The sequence below is a fragment of the Rhea americana genome, unplaced genomic scaffold (assembly GCF_003343005.1).
Source record: "Rhea americana isolate MKP2758 unplaced genomic scaffold, rheAme1 scaffold_254, whole genome shotgun sequence".
Lineage (NCBI taxonomy): Eukaryota > Metazoa > Chordata > Aves > Rheiformes > Rheidae > Rhea > Rhea americana.
This window is the reverse complement of record NW_028186373.1, coordinates 783108-809286: the sequence shown is the minus strand read 5'-3', so window position 1 is coordinate 809286 and position 26179 is coordinate 783108. Positions and strand designations below refer to the sequence as shown.

The 26179-nt window shown below is 38.5% G+C and overlaps 1 protein-coding gene across 1 annotated transcript; it reads left to right on the top strand.

The window, feature by feature from the left end:
• Positions 1-327: 327 nt before the first annotated feature.
• On the top strand, positions 328-25516 carry PANK4 (pantothenate kinase 4 (inactive)). Its single transcript, XM_085307163.1, has 19 exons — positions 328-506; positions 4135-4217; positions 5130-5338; positions 7409-7592; positions 8369-8461; positions 9863-10016; positions 11268-11449; positions 13284-13365; positions 14588-14688; positions 16471-16626; positions 17618-17730; positions 18211-18298; positions 19714-19865; positions 21431-21486; positions 22109-22158; positions 23472-23579; positions 23919-24019; positions 24464-24532; positions 25101-25516. Exons 1-19 carry the CDS (start codon positions 347-349, stop codon positions 25312-25314), a joined length of 2355 nt encoding a protein of 784 aa, XP_085163289.1. The 5' UTR covers positions 328-346; the 3' UTR covers positions 25315-25516.
• The last annotated feature ends 663 nt before the right edge of the window (positions 25517-26179 follow it).

The following is a 26179-nucleotide window of genomic DNA, read 5'->3' as shown; positions in this document are numbered from 1 at the left end:
CACGCAGSCACTCGTGTGCTCACACAATCGCACGCACACACAGGCTCGCAAATGCGCTCACACGCAAACGTGCACGKGCAGTCACACGTACGCAGCCTCGCAGACGCTCACGGGGCACTTGCACACGCACTCACGCACGCAGACACACGCGCGCGCGTGCACGCCCATGCGCGCGCGCGCACGCAGGCACCTACTCGCGCACGCGCAGAGGCGCAGGCGCGCGCTCCCTCGCTGCCCGCAGGAGTTTCCCTCACCTGCGCGGCGGCCACCGCCCCCTGCTCCCGCCTCATTCGCATAATCTATGCGCCGGCCTCATTAGTATGCAAATACATGCGCATACATTTGCATGCCGATGAGGCCAGGCAAAGAGTGGGTTGCGATCAAAATGGCGGAGCGGGGCGGGAGAGGCAGCGGCAGCCACGGCAGCCTGGACAAGAGCATCACCCTTCCGCCTGACGAGATCTTCCGCAACCTGGAGAACGCCAAGCGCTTCGCCATAGACATCGGTACGCGGGCGGGAGCCGCGGGGCGGGGGAGCAAGGAGGGAGGGGGCGACGGCCGCGGGACGGGCGGCGGCGGCGGCTCTCGCCCGCTGAGGGACTCGTCGCGGACGGGTCGCCTGCSGGCGCGCGCGGCACGCTGGGAAATGCAGTCCCTGGGGGCGCCTCGCCCGCCGTGGGTTGCTGGCGGCTCACTACAGCTCCCGGCAGGCGCCGCGGCGGGGTGGCGGCGCGGGGCGTGTCGGGACTGGGAGTCCCGGAGCCGCGCGGTGGCAGGGCGGAGGCGGGCAGCGGCACTACAAGCCCCGGCATGCCGCTCGCGGCCGTTAACGGGCCGCCGAGGTGAGCGGAGTGGGGGCAGCCTTGCGCTGCCCTTGGCGGCGAGGAGGGGGGAGAGAGACCCCCGTGGTGCCGAGGCGGCGGGGCGGAGGGCTGCGCTGCAGAGCCCCCTGCGCCTGGCCCCGGCTCACCGCGGCTGAGCCTTGTCTCTGGCCGCGGTGAGGGCCTGGGGCCGGAGGAGCCGTGTGCTGCGTGGGCTCTTCTGCGCCCCTGGAGCAGGCCTCCAAGAAGAGACGGGGCTAGAGCAAGGCTGCTGCTTGCCCTGCCCTCGCAGAGCAGGGCGGCTGCGGAGGAAACGAGTGGGTTTGGGCTGGGTGTTGAGGGGGAGGCTATAGCAGCAGCAAGCTAGGCTTGCTTACCGCAGTCACGTGTGGGAACAGCCCGTTTCCCATGTCTGGCCCTGAGGGGACAGCAGCCCACTCKAAGGGGTGGATGCGGTAATGCATATCTGAAGGTGAGAGCTGAGTGCCATGGCCCCCCAGCAGAGAGTTGTGCTGGTGTGGTGGGCCTGTTCTAAGACGCTGCTGAACGCGTTCCCATACCTGAACAAAGCCAGCTGATGATSTTTCAACCAGTGTAAAGATAAGCACTAGTTCTGCTAGGCAGGTCARTGAAACCAAAAATACCAGTTCACACATCTTGCTCCTGTTTTGCAATTAGTAGGTCAGTGAAACTTATTGGTAAGAACACAGATCAACAGTTCTTTTGCATTCAGCACTGGCTGTTGTGTTAGCACTTCACTGTGCCATATGGTCATCCCAGGGCAAGCTTCCATTAGTCCTCTCATCCAATTTGCTCTGTTGGGTGGTGGATATCCACCATAATATATAACCTTGTTATTATATCACAAGTATACTTAGCTCCTTCAGAAGGTGGTCACTTATTTCATGTTTGTGTAAATGAGAGTTAGACTTAGTCCTTTCAGGGGGTCAGAGTGGAATTAGAGTTGTAGGATTAATTATAAACCTTGGTTATATGTCTCAGCTAGTGTCCTGAATGGACCTGTAAGCCAAAAAAAAAAAAAAAAAAAGGGGGGGGGGAGAAAAAAAAAAAAAAAAAAAAAAAAAAAAAAAGGGGGGGGGGGAGTAGAGAAAGTATAAAGCATAGCTAAACAGATACATACTTTACATGCCATCTATCTGATGTTAAATTAATTAATGAAGCACCTGCATTTAGTATGATCAGTGTAACACTATTACATTTCAGGACAAGTTTAGTAATTCCCCTACTTAGAGGTTTGGAAAGAAGCTATTCCTCATATTACAGAACTACTCAACCAGGAAAAAAAAATCTTTAAACAGTGAGCCAGCAGAACATAGTTTTTTTTTTTTTTTTTTTTTTTAATCAGAAACTTTAACATGTTTGCTGCTGCACTAAAACAAATATCTGAGGTGAGGAGTACTTTTGTTTCTATAAATATCTGTCAGTGATTGTTTGCAACTGACCTCAGGCAGATTTAGCTTAAAATTCCTGATGGAAACCTTTTATTTCTCCCCTAAATGTTGCAAACATTATTCATGTTTATCTGAGCATTATTGAAGAGCTGAGAGTAATGTTATATATAAGATTAGCTAGTGCTTATAGCTTTACTTTTCACTACACTACATTTCTTCATTACTTTTGTTTTTAAGGCAGCAGAGTTTAGAACCACTGAGCTTAGCTAGTATGTTATGACTTTGCCATCTTTTTACTTACTATTGGAACTTTTGTTTTAACTGAGTAGCTGGTCATAATTGCATCCTGTTTTATATGCTGCATGAGATGCATTGCAAATTTACTGAAAGGAGGTAATACGCCAAGTCTTTGGCAAGTAATGCATGCAGTTTTAAATTCAACTGTATATTATAACTGAAGCAGAGAAAGATCTGGACCTTCTGACTGCCTTCTGTTCATCTGAGAAGGCAACATATGGATGCAAAGTTAAAGGTGACTTTTCTTACATGAATAAGGTTGTAGTCTGTAGCCCAAGTTACTTTTTAATATGACTTAAAATAGGTTCCTGCTTTCTGTTTCTTAAGATTTTCTCTAACAGCTGAAGAAGCTTAGAATTTTGTGACACAGACTGATACAAGAGACAATGAAGTGTTCTTCCTCAGAGATTAAAGGGGGGAAAAATAGTTTTACCAAAATAAAAAGCAGGGTCTTTGACAGTCCCCTGCTTTCAGGRTCAAATCTTTACTTCATTCAAGATACCAATGGTACCAAATGTACCGGCAGATTTATTTCCTAAAGAAAATAAGCTAGTGAAATTAGTCTAGCTTCATAAATCCACTTTTGCAGAACAAGTGCAAAGATAGCCACATACCCTAGCTATGCTATGTACTGTTTCAAGGTGAGTATGAAAGCTTTGTCTCGACATGAGCAGACTCATGGCCTGAAGAGAACACACTAATGGGGCTGGTCTGCTGGGACTTGTGTGTTGATAACTTTTGCTAACTGGCATGTTTAAGGAAGTCTTAGTTAAATCAAGTTCTTTTCAGTTCGCATATGGGCAAAATTAAAAATCTTTTGCCAAACTTGGTGTCATCATTTGCTTTTTTGCTATCTGTCAAAGGATCTTAGTTTGGCTTTTGAAAAATATGTGAAAATACATACATGTCTTAAGTTTTCTGCTGGAAGCTTAGTTTTAAATGTTTGCCCTAAAGTGAAGCATAATTTTCAATAGAGTTATTCAGTACTTAAATTCATCCTTTAGGAGCTCCTTTAGGAGCTTTTTGAATTTGTAGCTCGTCCTTGAAAATGAGTTAAGAATATATTTACTTAAGTGTTCCTGGTGAGACACTTGTTGATTGTGCATAGGGCACACCTTGCTCAATCACTGCAAACCTACTCATAGAATCCTGCTATAAGCAGCAGGTTTGGGGATTTCCAGAAAAAAAATTTTCAAACAAAATAGATAACAGTGGCTGATACAGGTGCTACACTAATACATATTCTTTCCCTCCGGTCCTTTGACTCTTAGTTACCTATACAGTGGATAAAAATATTAGTAGACTAGTTGACTGAGAACTCTTCTTTCTTTGACACGTCTACTTGTCTTCAGTCATCCCCACATCACTTGGGCATAAGCTCAACCTTTGAGCTTTTCCCATAGAATGGTGCCTTTGGAGTTAGACATGTCAAATCAGTTTCCTGATGAGGGTCCTTTGGGTCACTGTTTTATGTGCTTAGCTTAATTTTATCTGTGTTTAGCAGAGAAGGTCTTAAACCCAAGAACTGTGTTAGTTTGCTTACTTCAACTGTGTTTTACATAAGGTGAGGCATGAATCATAACTTGTGATCTTTTTGTTAATAGGTGGCTCATTAACTAAGTTGGCTTATTATTCAACTGTGCAGCATAAAGTAGCAAGAGTGAGATCCTTTGATCATTCTGGAAAGGTAAGAATTGCATTATATGATGCATCAGTTGCATACGAATGGCTTGGAACAGAGGTACAGCCAAACACAGAAAGTGAATTACTGGGCTGGCTTTTGACAGTCTCCAAATAAAACTTCCATTATACTGTTATAGTACCTGCTCTTTATAGAGCTTTGGCTACAACTTGCTCATAGTTAAAATATGACCTTCTGTAACATCTGTAATTCTGAAGTAACTTGACACAACTAAAATGTTTATTTTAAACATACATTCTAATACGTACTGACATACGTAAGACTATCCCAAAACATTTATACTGCAGCTTGGAAGAGTGTGTGGCTCCTCTTAACCTTTTGGTGTATTCTTGGGGAAGCTAATCTTCACCTTGTGTTTGGCAATTGCTTTTGCTTTGCAAGCTTTATATAGCTCTAGATTCCAATTCAGATGATATGTGCATCATAGGTGTTCTCTTCACTGAAAGACTAGTAGCAAGATTTCTAAGTTGTGCCATCCGTACATGGGAAAACTCAGTTATGTTCACCACCTCCCCCTTTAGGCTCTGGGTGTTCACATTGCCTGGATTGCTACAGCTGATGTTAGAAGTAGTTATTTTATGGACAGATCAGTACGACACTTTGGTTTAAAATGCAACTAAATAAACCACCCTCCTGTGTAAGCATAACTTTGTCTCACATATTGGTGTCTCTCACGTATCTCGAGTGCATGGGAGAGAATTGATTATATTCTTCTTCTTAAGAAATATGAAGATTTATTGGAATTGCATTCTATCAAATCTGCTTGGGATGTTATGCTGTAGTAGCCTTAACACAGTTTAAAGGCAAAAGAAGCACAAGTATTCAGTCATTTAGCAGATATCTTTGTTTCTGAGGGAAGGATTTTAAATAATGTTTTGTTTGTTTTGTTTTTTAAAGGACATGGAACATGAACCTTTATATGAAATATCAGTTCAGGAGGAGATTACAGCTCGACTTCACTTCATTAAATTTGAAAACACTTATATTGAAACCTGCCTAGATTTCATCAAAGACCATCTAGTCAATACAGAGACAAAAGTAATCAAAGCTACAGGTGGTGGCGCCTATAAATTTAAAGATCTTATTGAGAAGAAGTTGGGGTTAAAGTAAGTGAAACTGTTAAAACTTAATTATGGGAGTGTATTTTTTTGTAAAAGGGATTCTTCATCATAGTCAGTTTTAATAGATTAAGTTAATGTTAACCCTGTTTTCAACTTTGTTCTTCTGCCAGCAGTAGCCACCTATATAGTAAAAATGGAGCCAGAGAATGTGTACATTCATTTTGTTAGTGAACATAAGTTGCACAAAGATTATGAATTGGTACAGTAGAGGTCCAGGAGTAGAGCTAAAAGAAAAGAACACAAGTTCCAGTAGAAAGTCAGTAATAGAAAAAGTATGGTATTATCACAGCTTTTCTATGAAAGGGCTTAACTTGCACCAACTTCTTTTTAGCTTAAACTGCTATACATCACAATTATGATAAACCTTTTCACTTTTCACCTCACAAGCAGCAACATTTCAGCAGTGGTATCCCAGTTATCAGTAATGTGCTTTGGACATGCTGTTGAACCACAAGGGCAAAGGTGCCACTAGGCAAAACCTATAGTGGTTATAAAGTGCAGTAATATTTGAACTACAGTAATTAGTGAATTCATTACTAACAGGGTTTTTAACTGAGAAATTTTAATTCAGTTACTGTAATCAATTGTTTCTTTTATTACATTTGATCTTTCTACTTAGAAGTCTAGGATTAAGTTCATGAAAGGAAGACTTTTAGTATTAAAAGCCAAAATCCTATATGTAAAGAATTTTTATCCTGGATGTATTTAATATCTATAGTTGCCCAGCTTCTCAAGTTAGTTCTAAAAGCTTCCTAACACTTTTTTGTGCATGCTCAGAAATGGGTAATTGATATGATATAGTAACGCTTTTTTTTTACCATTGAAGCACCTATATCAAAAACCATATGCTAAAAAGCTACTGCAAGTGTAGATAGACATATCTCTCATTTACACCAATGTAAAACACTACCTGATATCCTTGGCAAAACTTCAAGGCCTCTCACATGCTGTAATTCTAAGAGCACCATCCTCAGTTCTTTTTTTTTTAAAGTACTGTGGCCATCTCACTCTATACTGCCTTTTCAAATTACTCAAAGTATTCTCTTTCTCTAATAGATAGGAATCTCTCAACTTTTTTTTTTTACCTTTTTTTTTTTTTTTTTTTTTTCCCCGAGCCAGCCTACATCAATCCCTAATTGGTTATTACTAAGTATTAGTTAATCAAGACCAGGAGGAATTTCTCCCCTTCTTTTTGTGTGGTGCTTTTGTTTTTTAAAGGGTAAAGAATTTAATATTTAATAGATCCCAAAGGCCCAGAAAGCAGCAGCAGCTTCTCCTCCCTGACATCTTAAAGTGTTCTGTGGTAATTGTGATGTACATTTGTACTTTGCTTATGTAAAGGGGCTTCTACTTCTGATACTTCATTCAAGAAATTTAGCATACATAATTTCAGTAACAATACATAAGATACAGAACTTTACAGAAGCCGTAAAGTGTTAACGGATTGAACTACAGCTTGCATCTTACTTGGGCTATGTATCGTGACCCTAGCCTCCCTACTCAGGATATGTACTGTTGTGAATTCTATTATTCTTATGAGGTGTCTCCTTTTCTTCTGTGTTTGGTAATCTCAGCAGTAGGTTCCCTGCAGTCATTTTAATCTGTCATAAATGAGTGCTGAAATGTTGAGATGGCTTTTTTTGGAGGAGAGAAAGGAAGAATGATAGAACGCTTGTTTTATTCAGTTAATTTCCAGATAAGTTTCCTTTCCTCCTGTTCTATTGCATGGGTGCATATATACTGGTGCTGGCACAAAGGAAGCAGTGGAAATAAACAAACTGGGGAGCACAATTATTTTTAATGACAGCATGATTAATGTAGATCAAAGTTACTGTGCAAATACAGTCTAACTTTCAACTCTACGTTCTGGCATGGCAATTGGATGTCAGAACATACACACATCTAGGTGTCATTGKTTCAAGAGATCTGGACTTTTGCCATGTGGTGTGGGTTACTAGCTCTTGTTTGTGAAGCTTTTAAAAACTAATGTTCTAAAAGTACACTTACTCATTCTTAGAACTGTGAATTTTGTTTTTCTCTTTCACCTCTCTTCAGAGTAGATAAAGAAGATGTAATGACCTGCCTAATTAAAGGATGTAACTTTGTGCTAAAAAACATACCACATGAAGTATTTGCGTACCAGAAGGATTCAGATACAGAATTTCGATTTCAGACAAACCACCCAAATATTTTCCCATATTTACTGGTCAATATTGGCTCTGGGGTTTCTATAGTGAAGGTGAGTGACTGCTAAAATATTTTCTCATCAAATTCGATAAAGGTAATCTGAAACATCTCACTATTCTAGGCTTATAATTGCTTTTTCTCAAGGGTCATACAAAGTTTAGAAAAGGAAATCATGGAGGGGGTTCCCCCCCTTTTTTTTTTTAAATGAGTTAAGTGTTTTTCTGTTGACTCCTACAGTCTCACTTTAATCGGATTTAATTCAGTCTTTAGAGAAGTTGCTGCATTAACTGCAGAGGACAAAGATTCTCAGAGCAGAGTGKTTTTTTTGCTACACTGTCCATATTTAAGACATTGGCTTAGAAATAAATGCAAAGATATTGAAAGGTATTTGGGATGTTTAGTTGAAAACTAGGCTTTAGCAATTAGTAACAAAAGCTTGGAGCAGCTAAACCTAACAGAACTTTACTATAGAGGTTGCTATTTCTGTGTTGGAGAGTAGCAGCCCTGCACATATATTTATTTTTATGAGTGGAAAGGAATGGGAGGTAGTGTCTTGGACCTGTAAGCAAATCACTCTCCCAGCATCTGCTGTGAGGAGAGAAGTTTCTACATAGAGCAGCAATCTCTTCAGGTTTTAAGCTTGTGGAATATGTACCTCTGGAGAACTTCTTGTCACCTGATGTTTACACAATTAAATAATTCTGTCTGCACCAATCCCACTTCTTCTTCTTTTTTTTTTTTTTTTTTTTTAAGTGTTGTCGTGTTTAACGGTGTGTCTATAGTTACATTAGGACTTTCTAAGCAATACCTGCCTTGTTTTATTGACAGGTAGAAACAGAAGACCAGTTTGAATGGATTGGAGGGAGCTCAATTGGAGGCGGAACCTTCTGGGGTCTTGGAGCACTGCTCACAAAAACAAAGGTATCTTTCAATGGCAGTAGGAATAAATGAAATGCTAAGAGGAAGCTCAAAATGGTGGAATGCTATTTCCTTTCAGTAGGGAGAAATAATGATTTTAAGTGATATTTGTATGGTAGACCAGGAAGCTAGATTAGTCTGCTTGAAGAAGACCAAAACTATGCCCATCTCCTGTGGGTTTTTTATCTTGTGTTTGAAGTACTACTACCCGTGTGCAGAAGCAAAACAGGCAGTTTTGTGATGTTTGCAGTGGTTTTAGTACTTTCCATGAAGTGCTTATGCTCCTAAACTGTTAGGTAACCAGACTAAGTTATGACTTAGTCCCTGAGTTATGCTTGTATTTTCTGTGGTACTAATGCATAAAGGCAAGCTTGAAATGCAGAAAGACACTACTAGAACACATGGACCGGAAAAGGATGCTTGTCGATGGAAGAATACTAATCCTACTTGGAGCTGAGGAAGTGGTCATCAAGGATAAGCTCTGGAAGAGATGAACTTTGTACCTCTCTCAAAACTGAGTATAGTTTTAGAGAACAGCTTGCTACAAGTGGCCTGTTAATTTTGTACTCTCTGTTTCAACATGAATTGCCCACCTAATTCCATCATTAATACATGCAGAAGCAAAACAGAGAGCCCAATTATTAGTTAGTATTGGGAGAATGCAGGTTATGTGCAAGTTTATTTTCAGTGACATTGATGCATTTCTACAGCTTAGTCTGTTGGATTTGGGATCAACTACTTGTTGATAGTTACTGTGTTTCTGAGCTCATTCCAAGAGGTGCATAAGTCTCCTGACTAGAATTCTGTATATGCTAATCTGTATGAGAAGTATACTAGACTAGAAGGAGTTTTTATTAACTTACTCTTTGAAGTATTATGAAATCCAAACTTTTTGGTGTTGTTGGATCAACTTTTTATTTACACCTCTATAACCTAATTTCATGTCTTAACTTTTCACTGGGGTTCTATGCAGGGCAGAACTCAGTGAATCTTGTCTTATTTTATGTTCTGCTAGTTTTGAATGGCAGCATTCTACCAGAGAGTTTGCAGTTCTCTAAAGTATTGCAAAAGAGAGATGATGATCAGTCTTGCGCTCCATCTCTAGTTTTCTGGGGAAATTCAGAAAATAATTTGCAGATAAGTATATGGGGTCTAGTTCTTAGAGGGCTGGTTTTGCATGTCATGATTAAAGGAGCTCCAAGATCAGTCCATCCAATTAAGATACGGACTCTTGGTAAGTCTTTGTCACTAGAAATAATGTCTTTTGCTGGTGAGGATGTTTCTAAAACAAGCCAAAACCCTAATTTATTATCAGTAAAGATGCTGCAGAAGTCTGGGCTTGTGAACAAAGTTCTCTGTCCATCCARAAAGCCTGGAGTAACACTGTATGTTTCTCTTCCTCAGAAATTTGATGAATTACTGCAGCTTGCTTCAAAAGGACAGCACACAAATGTAGACATGCTGGTGAAAGATGTATATGGAGGGGCCTACCAGACCCTGGGGCTAAGTGGAAATCTAATAGCTAGCAGCTTCGGGAAATCTACTACAGCAGATAAAGGTACCAGTACAGATAAGATCTGCCCAAGATTTACTCTACAGTTAATACATTTTATTGACAGTCAGCAGGGATTTGCTGCTTCTGAGAGCTTCCTGTTAACACTTAAAGGATGGAAATGTAGTTGTCAACTTCATCAGCATAAACATATCTTGCAGTACCCATTTCCCTGTGTTATGTATGTTCGGCTGGGAGGGAACATGAAACACTGCCTTAGTTGCTCTGGTTATTTAGAGTTTTGCTTTGAAGCTAATAAGGAGAAATGCAACCATCTCCTCTGGTCCTTGGAAATCAAAGGTTAGTAATGGTCTCCAAGCAACTAGAGATGTCAAATAACTACCAAATCTAATATTGCCTTGGAACTATGATAGTCTCTTTTTCATGATCTTGCCTGCACATTTTACCTGCATAGTATTTTGTTGATCTTGCCATAAAATATTTTATGGATTCAAAAATATATAGTACTGTCTTGCAAGCAGACATTCAAATTTTCAGTTTGGGATTATGTTAATTTAGGGAAGGTTAAATAGCTGTCTAGTTAAGCCAACATTAGTTTATTCATGCAGGAAATAATATGGCTGTCTTTGGTTCAGGAAAGGACATATAGCATGCTGGATGTCTGATGTAGTGATTTTTTTGTTTGTTTTTTAATAATTTGGAATTTTGTTATTTGGAGTATTATAAAGTGCTTGAAATGCATCTGGGGTCAAGATGACATGTCATCCATGGTTCCTAGAGAGGAGAAATGGAGTACATGCGAAGTTGGGCTTTCAATAAGATTTCTCTCAAGCATTCTTTCACAGAGGCTCAGTGTAAAAGTAGAAAGATCTTTTAGGGTAACACTTCTTAAATGTATAAAGAAACTAGTCAAGCATAAAGAGCTTAGCTCTCTGTCCTTTTCCTCTGATTCTTTAGAATTCCTCCCAATTATGAAGTATCACAGGAAAAAAAAAAAATATATATATATATATATATGTATATATATAAGCTGTCTGATTTTATGATAAAGCCAGATAGACTGATCCCTAGAGCAGAGAGCTAGCAGTAAAAGGAAGGACTGAATTTCTTGCTCCCTTAAGTCGTGTAATCGAATTTGTGACTTTTACTGCTAGTCAAAGAAATCGTTGCATCTACTCAAGGTATTTTTTTTTTTTTTTTTTTTGCCAGCTGCAGGCCACCTGTTTAAAAAAAATATTGTCCCTTTGAGCATTCTTCAACTGTATTTAATTTAACTTATTATTTCCTTTGTTTAAGAATTTTCCAAAGAAGATATGGCAAAAAGTTTACTACATATGATCAGCAATGACATTGGCCAACTTGCCTGCCTCTATGCCAAAATCCATAACTTAGATAAAATATATTTTGGAGGATTCTTTATTCGGGGTCACCCTGTTACCATGCGCACAATAACCTACAGCATCAACTTCTTCTCCAAGGTAAAGAAAGCAGAGAATTTCCTAATAGCAGAGTTATGCATTTAGATATCTTTTCATTGGAAAGTCAGAGACTAAAATAAATTGATTAGCAAATAAAGTAAGCATAAAGGGCTGCTGTTTACACAAGAGAGGCACAGCTACAAAGATCAGTTACGGGAGGGATAAAAAAAATATGAATGGCCTGGGAGTTCTGCCTCTCTTGCATGTGCTCTGCCTCTCCCCCTCCCTACCTCTCCCTCTCTTCCTCACACCCACACTGCTTCTCCCTCTTCCTCACACCCACACTGCTTCTCCCTCTTCCTCACACCCACACTGCTTCTCCCTCTCACACCTGTGTGTGCATCCTGCCTCTCTGTCTCTCACCTGCCCTGCCTCTGTCTGCCCCCCCTTCTCCCTCTCTCCCTGACCCTACCTCTGCCCCCTCCGCACACAAGCACCCTGCCATTCCCTCTCTTGTATGTGCATGCCTTGCCTCCCTCTTCCCTCTCCTCCCAACTCAATCTCTCTCTCTCTCTCTCTCTCTCTCCATTCCTTTCTTTTTTTGATTGACAGGCTGTCCTCTAGCTGTCTTATAATGAATTTTCACTATCTTCCTAGATAGCTTCCATTGTTACTCAGTTCCTCTTGCTGACTCTCATCTATTTCTTTCCTCCCCCAGGCTGTGCAGTGTGGGATTGTTCTGCTGGGATAGTTAGCAGTTGATATCAATGTTTAAAAAGAAAAAAAAATGCAATCTGTAATTCTTTGATTTTGAAGCTATGGCAAATATTAAAGTTTTTTCAGTAGAAATATCATCAAGTCCAAAATCTCACATAGTGCTTATTAGAGGTAAATTGCAAAGGTGCAAGAACTAATCTGTATTGCAGTTTTACAGAACTGATGGTATATGAATATCTAGACAAAGATTTTTTTTTTTCATCTCAGTGCTTCAGCCAAGAGACTTCTGTATGCTGCTTTTATTTTCCTTTGTCTCACCATTGCAGTCCCTTTCTTTAAAACTTGGCTGTGTTTCAAGAAAACTATTACAAAATTATATCTTTAGATTCTTGTAAGCACAGCTTTTATCAGTGGTTCAGTCTATGCAAAATTTCACTGAGAATTAAGTTGATATTTTATTGTAGGTAACCTAAGCATTAGGTTTTCTTACATTTACTGCTCTAGATACAACTGACTCTTCTTTAGAGAAGGCAATGTCTCACAAGCCTTGYCTAGGCAAGCTAAAGGACCCTGCTACTAGCGTGGGGATTGTTTCTGTTCTCCCTAGCTTTCTTGTATTATATTAGCAATTAAGCTAATTTCGTGGGGGGAATGCTTGTCTATGAGTAATATACAGAGTGTCTCTATATTGCTGAATGTTAAGTAGCAGTGTAATGAGATAAAGGAAATGACTAATGGCTTGAATGTGTTGGATGCACCATGGCACACATTTATGTTGGAAGACCTAGAAATCAGATGACTTTGTATTTCCAGCCATTTCAAGCAAGAGGAGTTGAATACTCATGGAATGATGCAGTGGTCTTTCTAGTGAAGTACTGGCTTCCCTATGCTTCTGTGGCTGCGCAGGCTTAGAATATGCACCACTTCTGCATGTGTTTTTTTTCCCAGCTGTCTCACAGTTGTGCAGTGATGTATGTAATCAGTACCTCCTGAATCTGTGTTTCAGGAACACCATTTTTCCCACATCACTGAAGTTACTGAATGTGTTAGAATGTAGCACAAATGAATATTACTATATTCTAGTCATTTCTATTAAATTTAAGTGTAAAACTAGTGACAAAGAAGTGCATGTTAGCCATCAGGGACCATCCAATTGCAATGTTTCATATTGTGGCAGGGAGAGGTTCAGGCATTGTTCCTGAGACATGAAGGCTACCTGGGAGCCATTGGGGCATTTTTAAAAGGAGCTGAACAAGACAGTAAGTACAGCATTGCTATGTTCTGTATATGCTGTGTTCTGAAATGTCAGTGTAATGTCCAAGCTTCTCTTTAAGAGGCTGCATGTGAATTGTTGCCTAAATAAGTACATTTGGCACTAAAAACTCAAATGCTGGGCTTTGCTTTTATATATTCTGGCAAGGACATCTTAATTTCTCACTGTTTTCCTGCTCTCCTTTGATAAGCCTGGAGGATTTTCTTTTCCGCATTTTTGCAAAGAGCAGCTGAACCTCTAAATTTGGGGGTCTGAAAACTTTTCTTCAAAGAGGCCAGCTTCTGAATTCAGTTAATGTGATAAAGCAGAATGGTACCTCAAAACTGTATTGATTTGAGAGTGGAAAGCATCACAGATATTTATGAACAATGAGAGTGGAAAGCATCACAGATATTTATGAACAATGAGACACTTCTTTATAGCATTCTGTGGGAATAGGTTGCTTTGGTTGAATTCTGCCTTTATATAATTTTTTTCCTTGTTGATATACAAGCAAGCTATTCAGTCTATTAGTTACAGTGGAACCAATAGCAATATTTATTAATGTTACATAATTTTAGTAAATATTGAATGCACTTCAGAACAGTGGAATTAGTTTCATTCCCAGCTTAGGGATTTTGGTGAGGAAGCAGTTACTGAGGAATTAATCCAGTCCTGCTGAAGGCGTGTTGCTTTTGTAGCATGTACTGTACATCAGGAACTTGATTGAACTTTTTATCAAATGAAAGAAATTTCTAGAAGTAACTTTAGTGTTTATATAAAACATATAATGTACTTTGATTAAGACTTTTGTAGTGTATTGTGTTAATAATGGATCTAGATTTGGAAATAAGAAATCATCTCTATGATAGTGATAGGAAAACTAACCATCTGTACTGCTTTGAAGACATACTGCTCTTTATAGCACTTAATGATAAGGAAAAGGATTTTTTTTTTTTTTTTTGAAGAATGATTTTAGAACTATAATTGTCTTGTGTCTCATTCAGTTTAGTATGAAGCTCTTTTGAGCTAGGTAATCTACTGACTAATTAAAACATTCCTGTGGAGGGTAGTGGGAAAAGTAGCCTTTATTTATAAATAGACTCAAGGAAAGGCAGCTTTTGCAATGAAGCAGCTTCTCTGAAGTGATGCTGTCTCTAGAGTCACTGATGGGAGTATTTTCAGTTGTATTTTCAGATTATGTCTCTGTCTCTGTTTCTCTCTTCTAGATCCAAACCAGTATAGCTGGGGAGAGAATTATGCTGGAAGTTCTGGTCTTATGAGTACATCACCTGATATTTTCCCCATGCAGAGAACAAGGAGTGGTACAGTACGTTGTTGTATTTTCTAGAACTAAGTGCCTTCCCTTAGTGAGGAAGATTTTAAGTGTCTCAAATACAGATTATGGCTTTTGCTTTGTCTTGTTCTGCCTCACAAAAGGAGTAGAAATTCCTCTTGTACCCTTTCTCTGCAATATCTAGGTTTTGCTGCAGCTAAAATTTTGTGCCACAGAATTCTGAATCTGATGCTCCTCTGTATTTAAGCAGTACTTGTTTATCTCCTATGAGGGGAGGACTGTATAACTGAGCAAAGCATGAGCTCATTCATCTCAAATATACTGACATTATAATAATTCCAATTTTACAGTGAAACTAGCATAAAGTAGACAATCAGAAAATTCATTAAGGCTCATCAAATATTCCAATATTGCATCTCCTGAAGTGCTTTTGAAAAAAAGCTAGAGTAGTTGAGCTCAGTGTATTTTCATTTCACTGGGCAGTGTTTTTCATATCAAGTATGGGGAGTTTTTTTGCTTTTTTATTTTACTTTATTTTATTTTTAATTCCTTCCATCACTGGTTTATCTGCTCGCAGATTTCAGTGAGTAGCTTCTATATGTGCTGTTTTCTTGGAAGAGGGGGAAGGAATGTTGGCTTTGGTTGTTTTCTGTTGGTTACTAGAACTCATACTGAATATTTTCCTAGACCAACCCCGTAGACCCTCGAAACTGCAGATAATGAAATTAGTGSGTTTTGTCTATATGTGTGTATATATATGTGTATATATGTATAAAAAACCCTTAATTTTAAGGTCTGTCATAATGAACTATTGTAATGAAATTATGCATTACAAGAAAGACCAAAAAAAAAAAAAAAGTCCTATTTGATGAGTAAGAACTAAAGGACACAGTACTTTTTTGTTTTAAGTGTAAAAGGTCTCCTTTTGTTTGTCAACACTTTATTCTGTGAAAAGATTTTTCATGTAGGCATTTGTACAGGTGTCTTAAACCAGATGTAGCATACTGTCCACAACTGCTTCTTTTTGAATTCTTACATTACTTGGCACCTGCTTTATTCACATAAAGTTAAATCTCTTTGCAGAAATCATAGTTTAGAAAAGTCCAATTTTCAGCAGTGAAATTAATTCTGAAGACCATGTAGCAGCCACTTTGGCGTATGTACCCAAGGTTTGTCACATTGTAGGCTTTGATCTTTACTTAGTCTGAAGTTTACTGGGCCACTCTGTTTGCAGGTGCCATGTGAGCAAATAACTATATAAAATAGAGATATACATGCACAAAATTTTTTAAAGAGATATAGGAAATAAGGCGCATCATATATACAGAGCTGTGTAACTATGCATATTTTGCATGCATTTGGTATTTATCCTTAGAAATTTGGTCCTAATGCTTGTTTTCACAAGGTACAAGCAAAATTTTGGAGATGTGATCCAGAACATAAAATGAAGTTGTAAAGCAGTGTAGCAACACTCCTTGCTGAACAAAGCCTGTACTCAGCAATTTTGCTCCTGTTTTTGAACATGATAACTGTAGATTCAGTACTAGAGGGGAGGAAGGGAAGGAAGATAATGAAAGCTTGCTATGAGGCTTTTTATTTTAACATGAAATTTGATAATCTCTGTTAGGTGGGCAGGATAAGTAATCCGTGCAGGGGAGTGTATCATTTATAACAACATAAACTCTAACACAGTTGTCTACAAATCCATCAATTATAATTRTAAGTGGGCTTCTGTAGACCTTTAACTAGTTTAAATTGCAATGGATCGATTTCTGAGTAAGTTGTAACAAACTCTTCTTTCAATTTTTCATGTAGTTTGACATGTTTGAAATGGATAGGTTGGAGAGACCACTTGTTAACCTGCCACTGCTAAAGGACCCATCCACCTATATTCCAGACACTGTCGACCTCACAGACGATGCCATGGCCAGAAAATACTGGCTCACTTGCTTTGAAGAGGCATTGGATGGGGTAAGTGTTGCAATGCAGTCATGTGTTTGAATGATGCAAAGATTCAGTGAGTAAGTTTTCTGTGGACTAGTATGTTTAGCCTGCAAAATATGCCTGCATGTGTCAAACATATTGTATGCAGGTACAGTTCATCTTCCCCTTTTAACAGAGGCATCCGAATTTATCCAGGTCTCCTAGATCTGTGGTATCTTCAGAGACAGAAATGCTCTTGTGTGGCTTGTTTTTGAGGTGTTTCCAAAGATCTCTTAAACATCACAYGTCATTTCTCTTTGCAGAGCTGGTGAGCATGATGATTATGTAATGAAAGGCCGAAAGACAATGGCCAATTGTTTTCTGCTCTTGGAAGCAGTCCTGCTGACCTAGAGACACTTTTGCTTCCAAAAAGTGTGATTTAATCAGACCTGAATTATTTCTTTTTTACACTAAATAACTAACTGTGTTTTCCAAGTCAGTCAGTCAGTGCATGCTAGCACTTAAGAGCTATGTGTACTTAGTAAGCAAATCCAAATTAGAAAATCTATGACTTGGTGTGTGGCGAGGAGAAGGGCTGGGAAAAACACAGGGGCAACCAATTAACTTGACCTTACCAGAATAGAGAAAAAAAGAAACCAGGGTCTGATGTGGACTGTTTTAATTTCTGTTATGTAAACTCTTTCTCCCCCCCTTTTTTTTTCTTTCTTTCCCCCTACATTTTTTCTGCTCCTTTCTCTCCCCTCCCCTCTCCTCCCTCCCAAACAGTTAGAGCTTGTGCTTCATTTCTGAAAACACAGTGGTGAAAATAAACTTCAGATCTTTYGGGAGGGGAGGAGGTAATTAGAATTGTTCTTTGGTGGCTGCAGAAGAGGAAAGATGGAAGATACTATGTAGAAAGGACTAGCTAGTATGCAGGCACTGAGCAATATAGCAGATATTTTTCAGACTGAASTTCCAGTTAGTTACATGGAAGAATAATTTATTTAGTAACTTCAGTCTTGCTTCATTTCTCTACCAGGTAGCAAAGCGTGCTGCAGCCAGTCAACCAGACTCTATTGATGCATCTGAGAGAGCTGAAAAGTTCCGACAGAAATACTGGAATAAGCTCCAGACACTCAGGCAGCAGCCTTTGTAAGGGTCTTTATTTTTATATTTTCAGCACTAGCTGCTTTTATTGAGCAAAGTGAGCTAAAAGATAACTAAAAGTTAACTAGGCTGGAGGCTACAGCAAATAGATGTTCCAAATGTCAAGTCCTCTATGAACAGAACTTTGGGATCTCCTGTATTAGAATTTAACTAAAAAAAAATGCATCTCAACAGAAAAATGATCCGTAGTCTACAATGTTTGAAAATGATAAAACATTAATTCAAGTATCTAGCATCTTTGGTGCTCGGAACATTTTTCTCTATTTAAGTAACCTGTTTAGTATATTTACCGCTTTAAAAAAGTATTTATCTAAAGTCTTTATATACCACATGCACTAAAATCCAATGTGACATGCTGTGGCTTACTGAAACTCACCCTAAATTGGGAGAAAAGAGGGGGAAAATAACTTCTCTGTTGTCTAAAGTAGSTAACTTTTTCTTTTCTCCTGCTCTCCCTTTTTAAAGTGCATATGGTACCTTAACAGTTAGAAGCCTGTTGGATACAAGGGAACACTGTTTAAACGAATTCAATTTTCCAGATCCCTACTCAAAGGTAAGTTGTTCCTGCTTTACAGGGTGGACAACATGTAAGTTCAAGCCTTTTTTTCATACTCTGAAACTTTGTATAATTAATGGCTTATGGGGGAGATAAGTAACTGGCTATCTTGCAACAGTATTACTCAGYTGGTGATTGCTGCTCTGAGGAGGAACAGCAATAGCTAATAGGATATGGAGCCTTTGATGTCTGAGTTGCTGGTCCCACTCAAGGTGAGGATAGTGCTAACCTTTCGGGAACATTTCAGAAGTGAATTGATGGTGTCAGTCATCTTCCTGATGATTGTCTCTCATCTGTCACCAGATACTATTGTAACTCACTCCTTCAGTGAGGAGGTGCTTCTTCCAGTTTATAGCTGAGAAGGCTACATGGAGAAGCCTGCACTTTTCCCAGGAAAGGAGTACCTTACCAGTGACCTGGGAATTTCTGTTTTGAGGACTACCAGTCTACTTCCCACTATACCTAGGCTACTACTGCAGCCTGGTAGATTTTTAAGAATATTTTTTTTCCTCTCTTTCTTGTAATTCTTTTTCACAAGGTAGAAGCCATTTTCAAATTTATAGCATGCTTACTGAAAAGTACTTAATGTACTTAATGTAAAGTTCACGCTTTTCAGTGTGAACATGCAAACAATGATAGTGCCAGTGTCTGCTTGGAGCTCTTTTTTTGACTATTGACATATTTTGAAAAATACATAGAAGCTTCTCCCTACCGTTTTTGATYTGTGTTGTCAAGTGTTACATTTCTTTCTAAGAACAGAGCAAAAAAATGTGAGAGGTAGGTTTTATTTGTATTTGCTTTTTTTTATAATTAAAACAAGATATTGCCAAGATAAGGTCTTGGTAATCATATTGAGTAGCACCTTTACATCATCTTTAAATTTTGCAACGGACTAGTTACATAGCATTGATCTTACTGGAGGTAGAAGGGGAGGAAAAAAATGAGAGATTTCAATCTTCTGGGATGGTGAACTTCTTGATGGCACAAAAAGAAAACTTACTGCCTCAAAACAACAACAACAAAAAACCCCACACTTCTCCAGTTTATGCACAATGCTAGTGGTAAGCCTSCTCATGCTAATTACCTGTTTTTCGTAGATCATGTTACTACTGAAGTTTTTGAGTCTACTTCCCATTTTCCAGTCTGCCCAAAATCTGTTGCACCTCTGATGTATTTAGAAAAGTAATTCTTAAGCTATAGAGTATATCCTAGCAATAATGAAGCTTTCTATTAGAATCCCAGGGAAAAAAAAATCTTGTTGATACTAAGCATGCTGATAACAGTAACTTGTTGGTCCATTAGAGGCCATGAACCTAGAGGAGAATGCTTGGAGGTGGTCTTGGGACTGAGACAACCAATGATGGGTAAGAATTTTTCATCTGTAAATCCAATGTTTCATGTCTTTTTTACAGGTAAAGCAGAAAGAAAATGGCATAGCCTTAAAATGTTTTCAAAGCGTAATCGAATCTTTGGATTCATTAGGCTGGGAGGAGAGGCAGTTTGCTCTGGTGAAAGGACTTCTTGCGGGGAATGTCTTTGACTGGGGAGCAAAAGCAGTCTCAGAGTAGGTGTTATATATTTTAAAAGCACCGTTTTTAAGACGCAGAATATCCCATTGTTCTTAAAAATAAATAAATAAGTGCACCAGTCTAATTATAGTTTGTATTTCACCTTCGTTAATTGCTGGTTGTCTATTTACAAGCATTGTTGTGGTGCAGCAGATTTCACATTTCTACCCTTTAAACCTGGAAAACACATCAATATGAATGTTTGAATTAAGTGACACAACATTTAATATTCAACATTTTGGCTGCTTTGCTTGTAGCAAACTTTGTTATTAGCACTGCTTTTAGGTATATRTTCTATTTAATCTGATATTATGTTCCTATAATATAGAAAATATACTATTCTGTGTAACCCACAATGTCCTGATAACTTAAACCTCCCCAAATATGCAATATGATACGGTGAGTGGTCTCTTGTAACAACTAAATACTACTTTTGATTAATATACATCTTAAAATTACCATTTGGAGAACTTCTTTTCCTTATAGATCATGTCAGCAGTCATAAATTTATTTAAGCATATGAGTACTAATAGTCTTGAAATATTTTTGCTTTTTCAACTCTAGAATTCCCACTTCATTTTTTAGTGGGCTGCTAATATAGTTCCAAGGGTGTGGGGGAGGGGTGCTGTTTTGAAGCTGACATTCAGCATTTTCTTTCCCTTTCTATGCTTTTATTTAAGGAGTTTTCCTTCTGATTAAATGAAAGATTCATTCAGCATRAGGTGACTGAAGGCATTTTTAAACCTGTGTTGCTTCTGATGTTGCCCACAATCACAGACCCAAACAGCAGTAAAGGCAATTAGTGTAGTTACCACTCTTGAAAAAATGTATTCCTTCCTCCCCTCCTTAAGGAGGCGCTCAGAGATATACCTTAAATGAAATATCACTTAATAGTGGGTTCAAGGAATTTTATCTTTTATGGGACCTAATTGGCAAGCACTGTTCACAGAATGGAAGAGGAATAGTCTGTTTCATGAAGCAAAACAGCATGGGGTAATATTTTAACTGACAGCTAAGAATTCAGCTATCGATTCTATGATCCTTATGTCTTCCTGCATCACCACCTAACTGTTGAAGGTTACTTTGTAATACATGATGCCACTAGCAGTATGTTTTAAAACTCCTATCTAGTTACTTTAATACTTTTTTTTTCCCCACACACAGGTACAGCTTTAAAAATCTTATATAGACCAGTCCTCAAATTAGACTTTGTAAAACACTGTTTTACCATGCAGGTATTTCAGACCATGACTGCATTTATGGTGGTCTGCAGATCAAAAATGTTTCTCTATATTTGCCTGCAGTTTAGTGCCTGCAAACAGTTTTATGTTGCTGAAACATTTTTATTTTAGTGTAAAAACTCTCTGGCTCAATGTACATTGAGCCTTTTCTTTTTAACATAAATGTAAAGTATCATTTGTTTAGTCACTGGGCCTATCCACACTGTGGTACACCTGATGCAATAAAATTGCTGGCCATCTGCTAAAGAACTGATTGAATGATACACTTATATGCAATAAAGGTGCTTAACTGTGTACCATTTATTTCTCTTCTGATACAGTGTTCTGGAATCAGAGCCACAGTTTGGATTTGAAGAAGCCAAGTCAAAACTGCAAGGTATAGGAAGATATGTTTATGGTGGTTGGAACTGGATTTTTTTTTTTTTTTTTCTTTAAGTAAGAGAATGGAGGGGAGCGTGAAGATGCTTAGTTTGACAGTTCTGCTGCCCAAGTGACAAGAAATTATTAGTACTTGCTAAGGTCAGCTGAAATAAAGGTTACAGAGTTTCACTGAAATGTTGCTATTTGTGTTCCAAAGGAACTGAAATCTGAAAACCACTCTCCTTGTGTACAAGTCTTAGCCACCACAGATATTCAAAATATCTTGCCACACTTCTTGTTTCTAATAATTGTTCTAATCCTGTCAAAAACATAGTGTCCCCTGAGGTGCATCATCAGCCCTTCTAGGATCAGTCATAATGATAAGTATCTTGTATGACTTCATTGCTTTATTATAAAAATTTCATTTCAAGACTGCTGTAATTGAGCTATTCCCATAATTAGGTGCTTAGGACATCTTTGAATATGCAACTTTAGCATTTGGAACCTGAGCTTAGATGCTTTAATGCTTAAGCATCTATAAGAAACCAAAAACTACTCTCCCCATGCTTTTTTTCCTGTAGTATACAGAATGACTATTTGTCTAAAACAAAGCTAACACAGTTTTGTCTGTGACACAGAACGTCCTTGGTTAGAAGATTCCTACAGTCAATGGCTAGAGCGACTGAAGGTACGGCTATACTATTTTTAGTAACTGTTGAGTAATTAAAGACATAATGCATTAGTTATAAAACAACATTAATCTTGCACGTTCTTTTCTAAAGTGATGGATTTAAGAGCACTTTGTTCAGGCAATTCAAAATGAATTCTAGTAACACAGTACCAATAATTCAGCAGCCATATCAATGAAAAGAATAAAAGGGATTAGTCCCACATTTCATTACTTGCCAAGCTCCTTAGTGCAATTCCTTCAGGAACTGCAGCATTTGGAACCGGACTGCCTTCTGTGTTCTTCCAACATAACCATATTGTGTCCCTTCTTTATAAGGGCACTTACTTATTTATACACAGTTAGCCCCACAATTCTGAAAACTTGGGCCCAAATGTATTTATTTTTTTAGGTTGTTCCTCTATCTGCATAGCCAAGCTCAAAACTATATTAATTTAGGAGCTTCCTGAAGATAATTAACTTATCAACTAGCAAAGCTTTTTTGGTCTTTGTGATATCTATTACTTCATTGAAAAGGTTAAAGCTTTTGATTCTTTGTGTAGATCTCAATTTGTAGGAAGTGGTAGAGAAAAAGTTTGGTATACTTTAATACTTTTCTTTGAGATGTAATATGTAATGATTTTTATCAACTAATTTCTAGTCAAATGCATCTGGTGTACCAGTAGTAATCAAGGAGGTTCAAACACCATTGTGATAAGAATTTTTGATAGGAAGCAAGCACTGTTCACTCTGAATATACCTCTGGTAGTAGTGAACTGAGTTTCATAGCATCAGATTGGGAACAAATTAAAAGGTGACTGGAAAATAGAAACTACCWTGTCATTTTAGGACATCGCTTCCCCCAGCAGTCCATCCTGCCTTTTCCTGGCAGAAGGCACAATCCCTTTCACCATACTGCATGCTAACTTAACCCAACCACAATGGTAGACTTAGCTGATTGATTGATAACCAACCAGTTCATGTAAGACCTAGACAGTAGTCCCATGCTGCTGCTGCTTCTGTGTTAGGGAACGGTGTTTTTCAGCTAGCAAACAGCTGCATGGAGTAACAAAAGGCTAGCCATCGTTGAGCCTCCAAGCAGTAGGAAAACAGGCCTAGCTACCCACTGTTCGGAAGCCTCTGAAGTAAGATCTTGTTCACAGCTGCTGGAATTTGGCTTGTGACTATTTGGCAGTTTTAGGTTTAATTCAGCAATGGAGTTAGAAAGATCTTTCTCAAGTGGAGTAAAGTAATTAAAGGGCTTTAGACAACACAAATTAGTAACTGAAATGAACTGTGAATTTAATTTCAAATGCACTGGTTTTCTCTTACAGGAGGGTCCCCCTCATAAATGTGCCTTAATTTTCGCAGATAACAGTGGCATAGACATAATTTTAGGAGTCTTTCCCTTTGTCAGAGAGCTCCTCTCTAGAGGGACAGAGGTGAGTGATTTCCCTTATGAATGCAATATGTAATGGAGCTTTTGTAATTGGTGAAAGGTTTGCTAAATATCTAATCCTGAGCAGTCTGTGAAAGGTAACAAGAAAAGGGAGCCTTTGTAAGACTTACTTAAACTTGCTAAACAAGAGCCTATACTTTCAAAAGATTTGAAATAATAACTGGTTAACTCAGGTAAAATATGGTTTGGGCCTCCAGTCTTTCTCTTCATGTCTCCTCATGTTAAAATAAGTCAGAAATAGAGATAGTGATTTTAAACAAGCAGCTCTATCATCCGATTTCGCCTGCATTAATCAGGGAAATGTTTTGACATTTTGCTTCAGGTTATATTGGCTTGTAACTCTGGCCCTGCCCTAAATGACGTCACCTACAGTGAATCTCTGATTGTTACTGAGAGAATAGCAGCAATGGATCCAGTCATTCAGTGAGTATATAACTGGTCTTCATTATGTACGATACAAACACATCAAAAGAAAAAGCAAGTTTCTTGTTACGTATGTAGTTTTTATTTAATTGTTTGCTAGTGTCTGAAATCTACAATGTGAAAGTAAGATCTGGGGGGATGATTTACTGTTGTTTTCATTAATGTGAAACACTTAGAGATCAGCTCTTTCTTGAACTTTTGTAATTAGAAGCCTATTGTTTTTCTTCACTGTGCCTTCCCTGGTAACCTGTGTATCCTGTAGAGGATAAGTGGCTGACTAAATCCTGTTACTAAATGTTTCTGGGTGAAGTCCTGGCAGGAAAAGACGACTTTGCAAGAACACTTAAATAGTCACTGTCTGACCTGTCTGGCTTGTTACCAGATTTCCATGACACTGTGGTAGCAATGTAACTGTTGGTTGTTTGTTTGTTTCTCTAAATAAAGATCTGCCTTGAGGGAAGAGAAGCTGCTGTTGGTCCAGACAGGTTCAAGTTCTCCGTGTCTAGATCTAAGGTATATTGCCAAAGTACCAATTTGTTATTTGTCTCTAGCAGATAAAGGTCTTCCAGAGACTTAGCTCTGGAGTATCTCAGCTACCTTTCCTAATATGTCCTGTTATGAATCACTTCCACAAAACTACTAGAGTTGCTCAGTCTGCAGTTACAGAATTGTGATATTGATCAAGTTTTACTGGTTGTTCTAAATGTTGTTTGTTTTTCAGCAGTGGCATATTGTCACTTTCATGAGCAGCTTAGTTACTGATGAGGTGAAGTCTTGCACAAGACCAAGAACTCCATGTGACTATAAAGAGTGTTTCATGTGTTTAGCCTCTTTAGATTTACTTAAGCAAAACTTACCTGTGTTTTGTGGGAAATCCCAATTCTGCATGCATTTAATGAAGCTTTTAAAGTTACATTTGAAGCCTTTTTTTCTTCAGTTGAAGTGCTGCTGTTACACTAGTAGTTCCATCAGAAGTTCCATATTCTACATTTTCTATAAATAATAAATCCCTTAGAACAGCCTGTCTTTCATTTTAGCATGTAAAAGGATAACTATTTCTAAGCTAAACCTCTCATTTCAGCCGCCTGGATAAGGGTTTGGCAGTGCTGGTCAGAGAACGGGAGACGGACTTGGTTATCATTGAAGGCATGGGTCGTGCTATCCACACAAATTATTATGCAGCTTTGAAGTGTGAGAGCCTCAAGCTTGCTGTTATCAAAAACTCCTGGCTTGCTGATCGTCTTGGAGGGAAAATTTTCAGTGTCATTTTTAAGTATGAAGTGCCATGCAAATGATACAGGTCTGACACACTGTGTGAACAGGAGCAGCAGAATGGACTTGCACTAGTTTTACTTTAACTGTAAAGAATGTATTTTTATTACAACAGGGAAATGAGTTCACAGGAAATTCCATATTTATATTGTGCTTTTGTGACTTAAAAAGCAACAATATGATTCATTATATAGTATACACATTCAAATATATATATGTATATCACTCATTGTTTATTTTGGTAAGTGTTTATTTTAATGCTGCAGTATTTGTGATGAAAATACTTTATTTTTTGTTCTGTGAGACATTCATATAGAAATATATTTAAATGTCAATGAAACCTTTTTATACATCTGCCTACTCTGCCAGCAATGATGTGGCTGGTACCAAATAGTTTTTAAAGTGCTGAAAGAACTTGATGTCGCATTTGCCATATTAGCTCTTGAAGTTACCTAAATTGTTTCATACTCTTTGCAGTTAATTCTGTTAAAGGATTGGTCCACTTACTTACTTTCTAACCTAACAAACATTGCTTAAGCTGTATTGAAAATAGATCTGTCACGATCCGAGAGCATAACAGGTACCTGAACAACGCTAGTTTACCAACACTTGGAAGAACTCCTAACTTTTACTACTTCCACTGTTAACAATCAAGGTTGGGGGGGAGGAAATCATTCTGCACTTAGACCCTCTTAAGTTCTAATACATGATATATAATATATATCTAAATTACCCTCAAAGTAAATCTATACTGCTTTATTTAGGAACACCCAGCTATTTTTCTGTCACAGGCATGTTAGTTTCTGTTACCTTCAGCTATTTAATGGTAGGACTGATACGAATTTAATTTTTTTGTTCAGGCACTGCAGTTTTCTGTTTTTTTTTTTT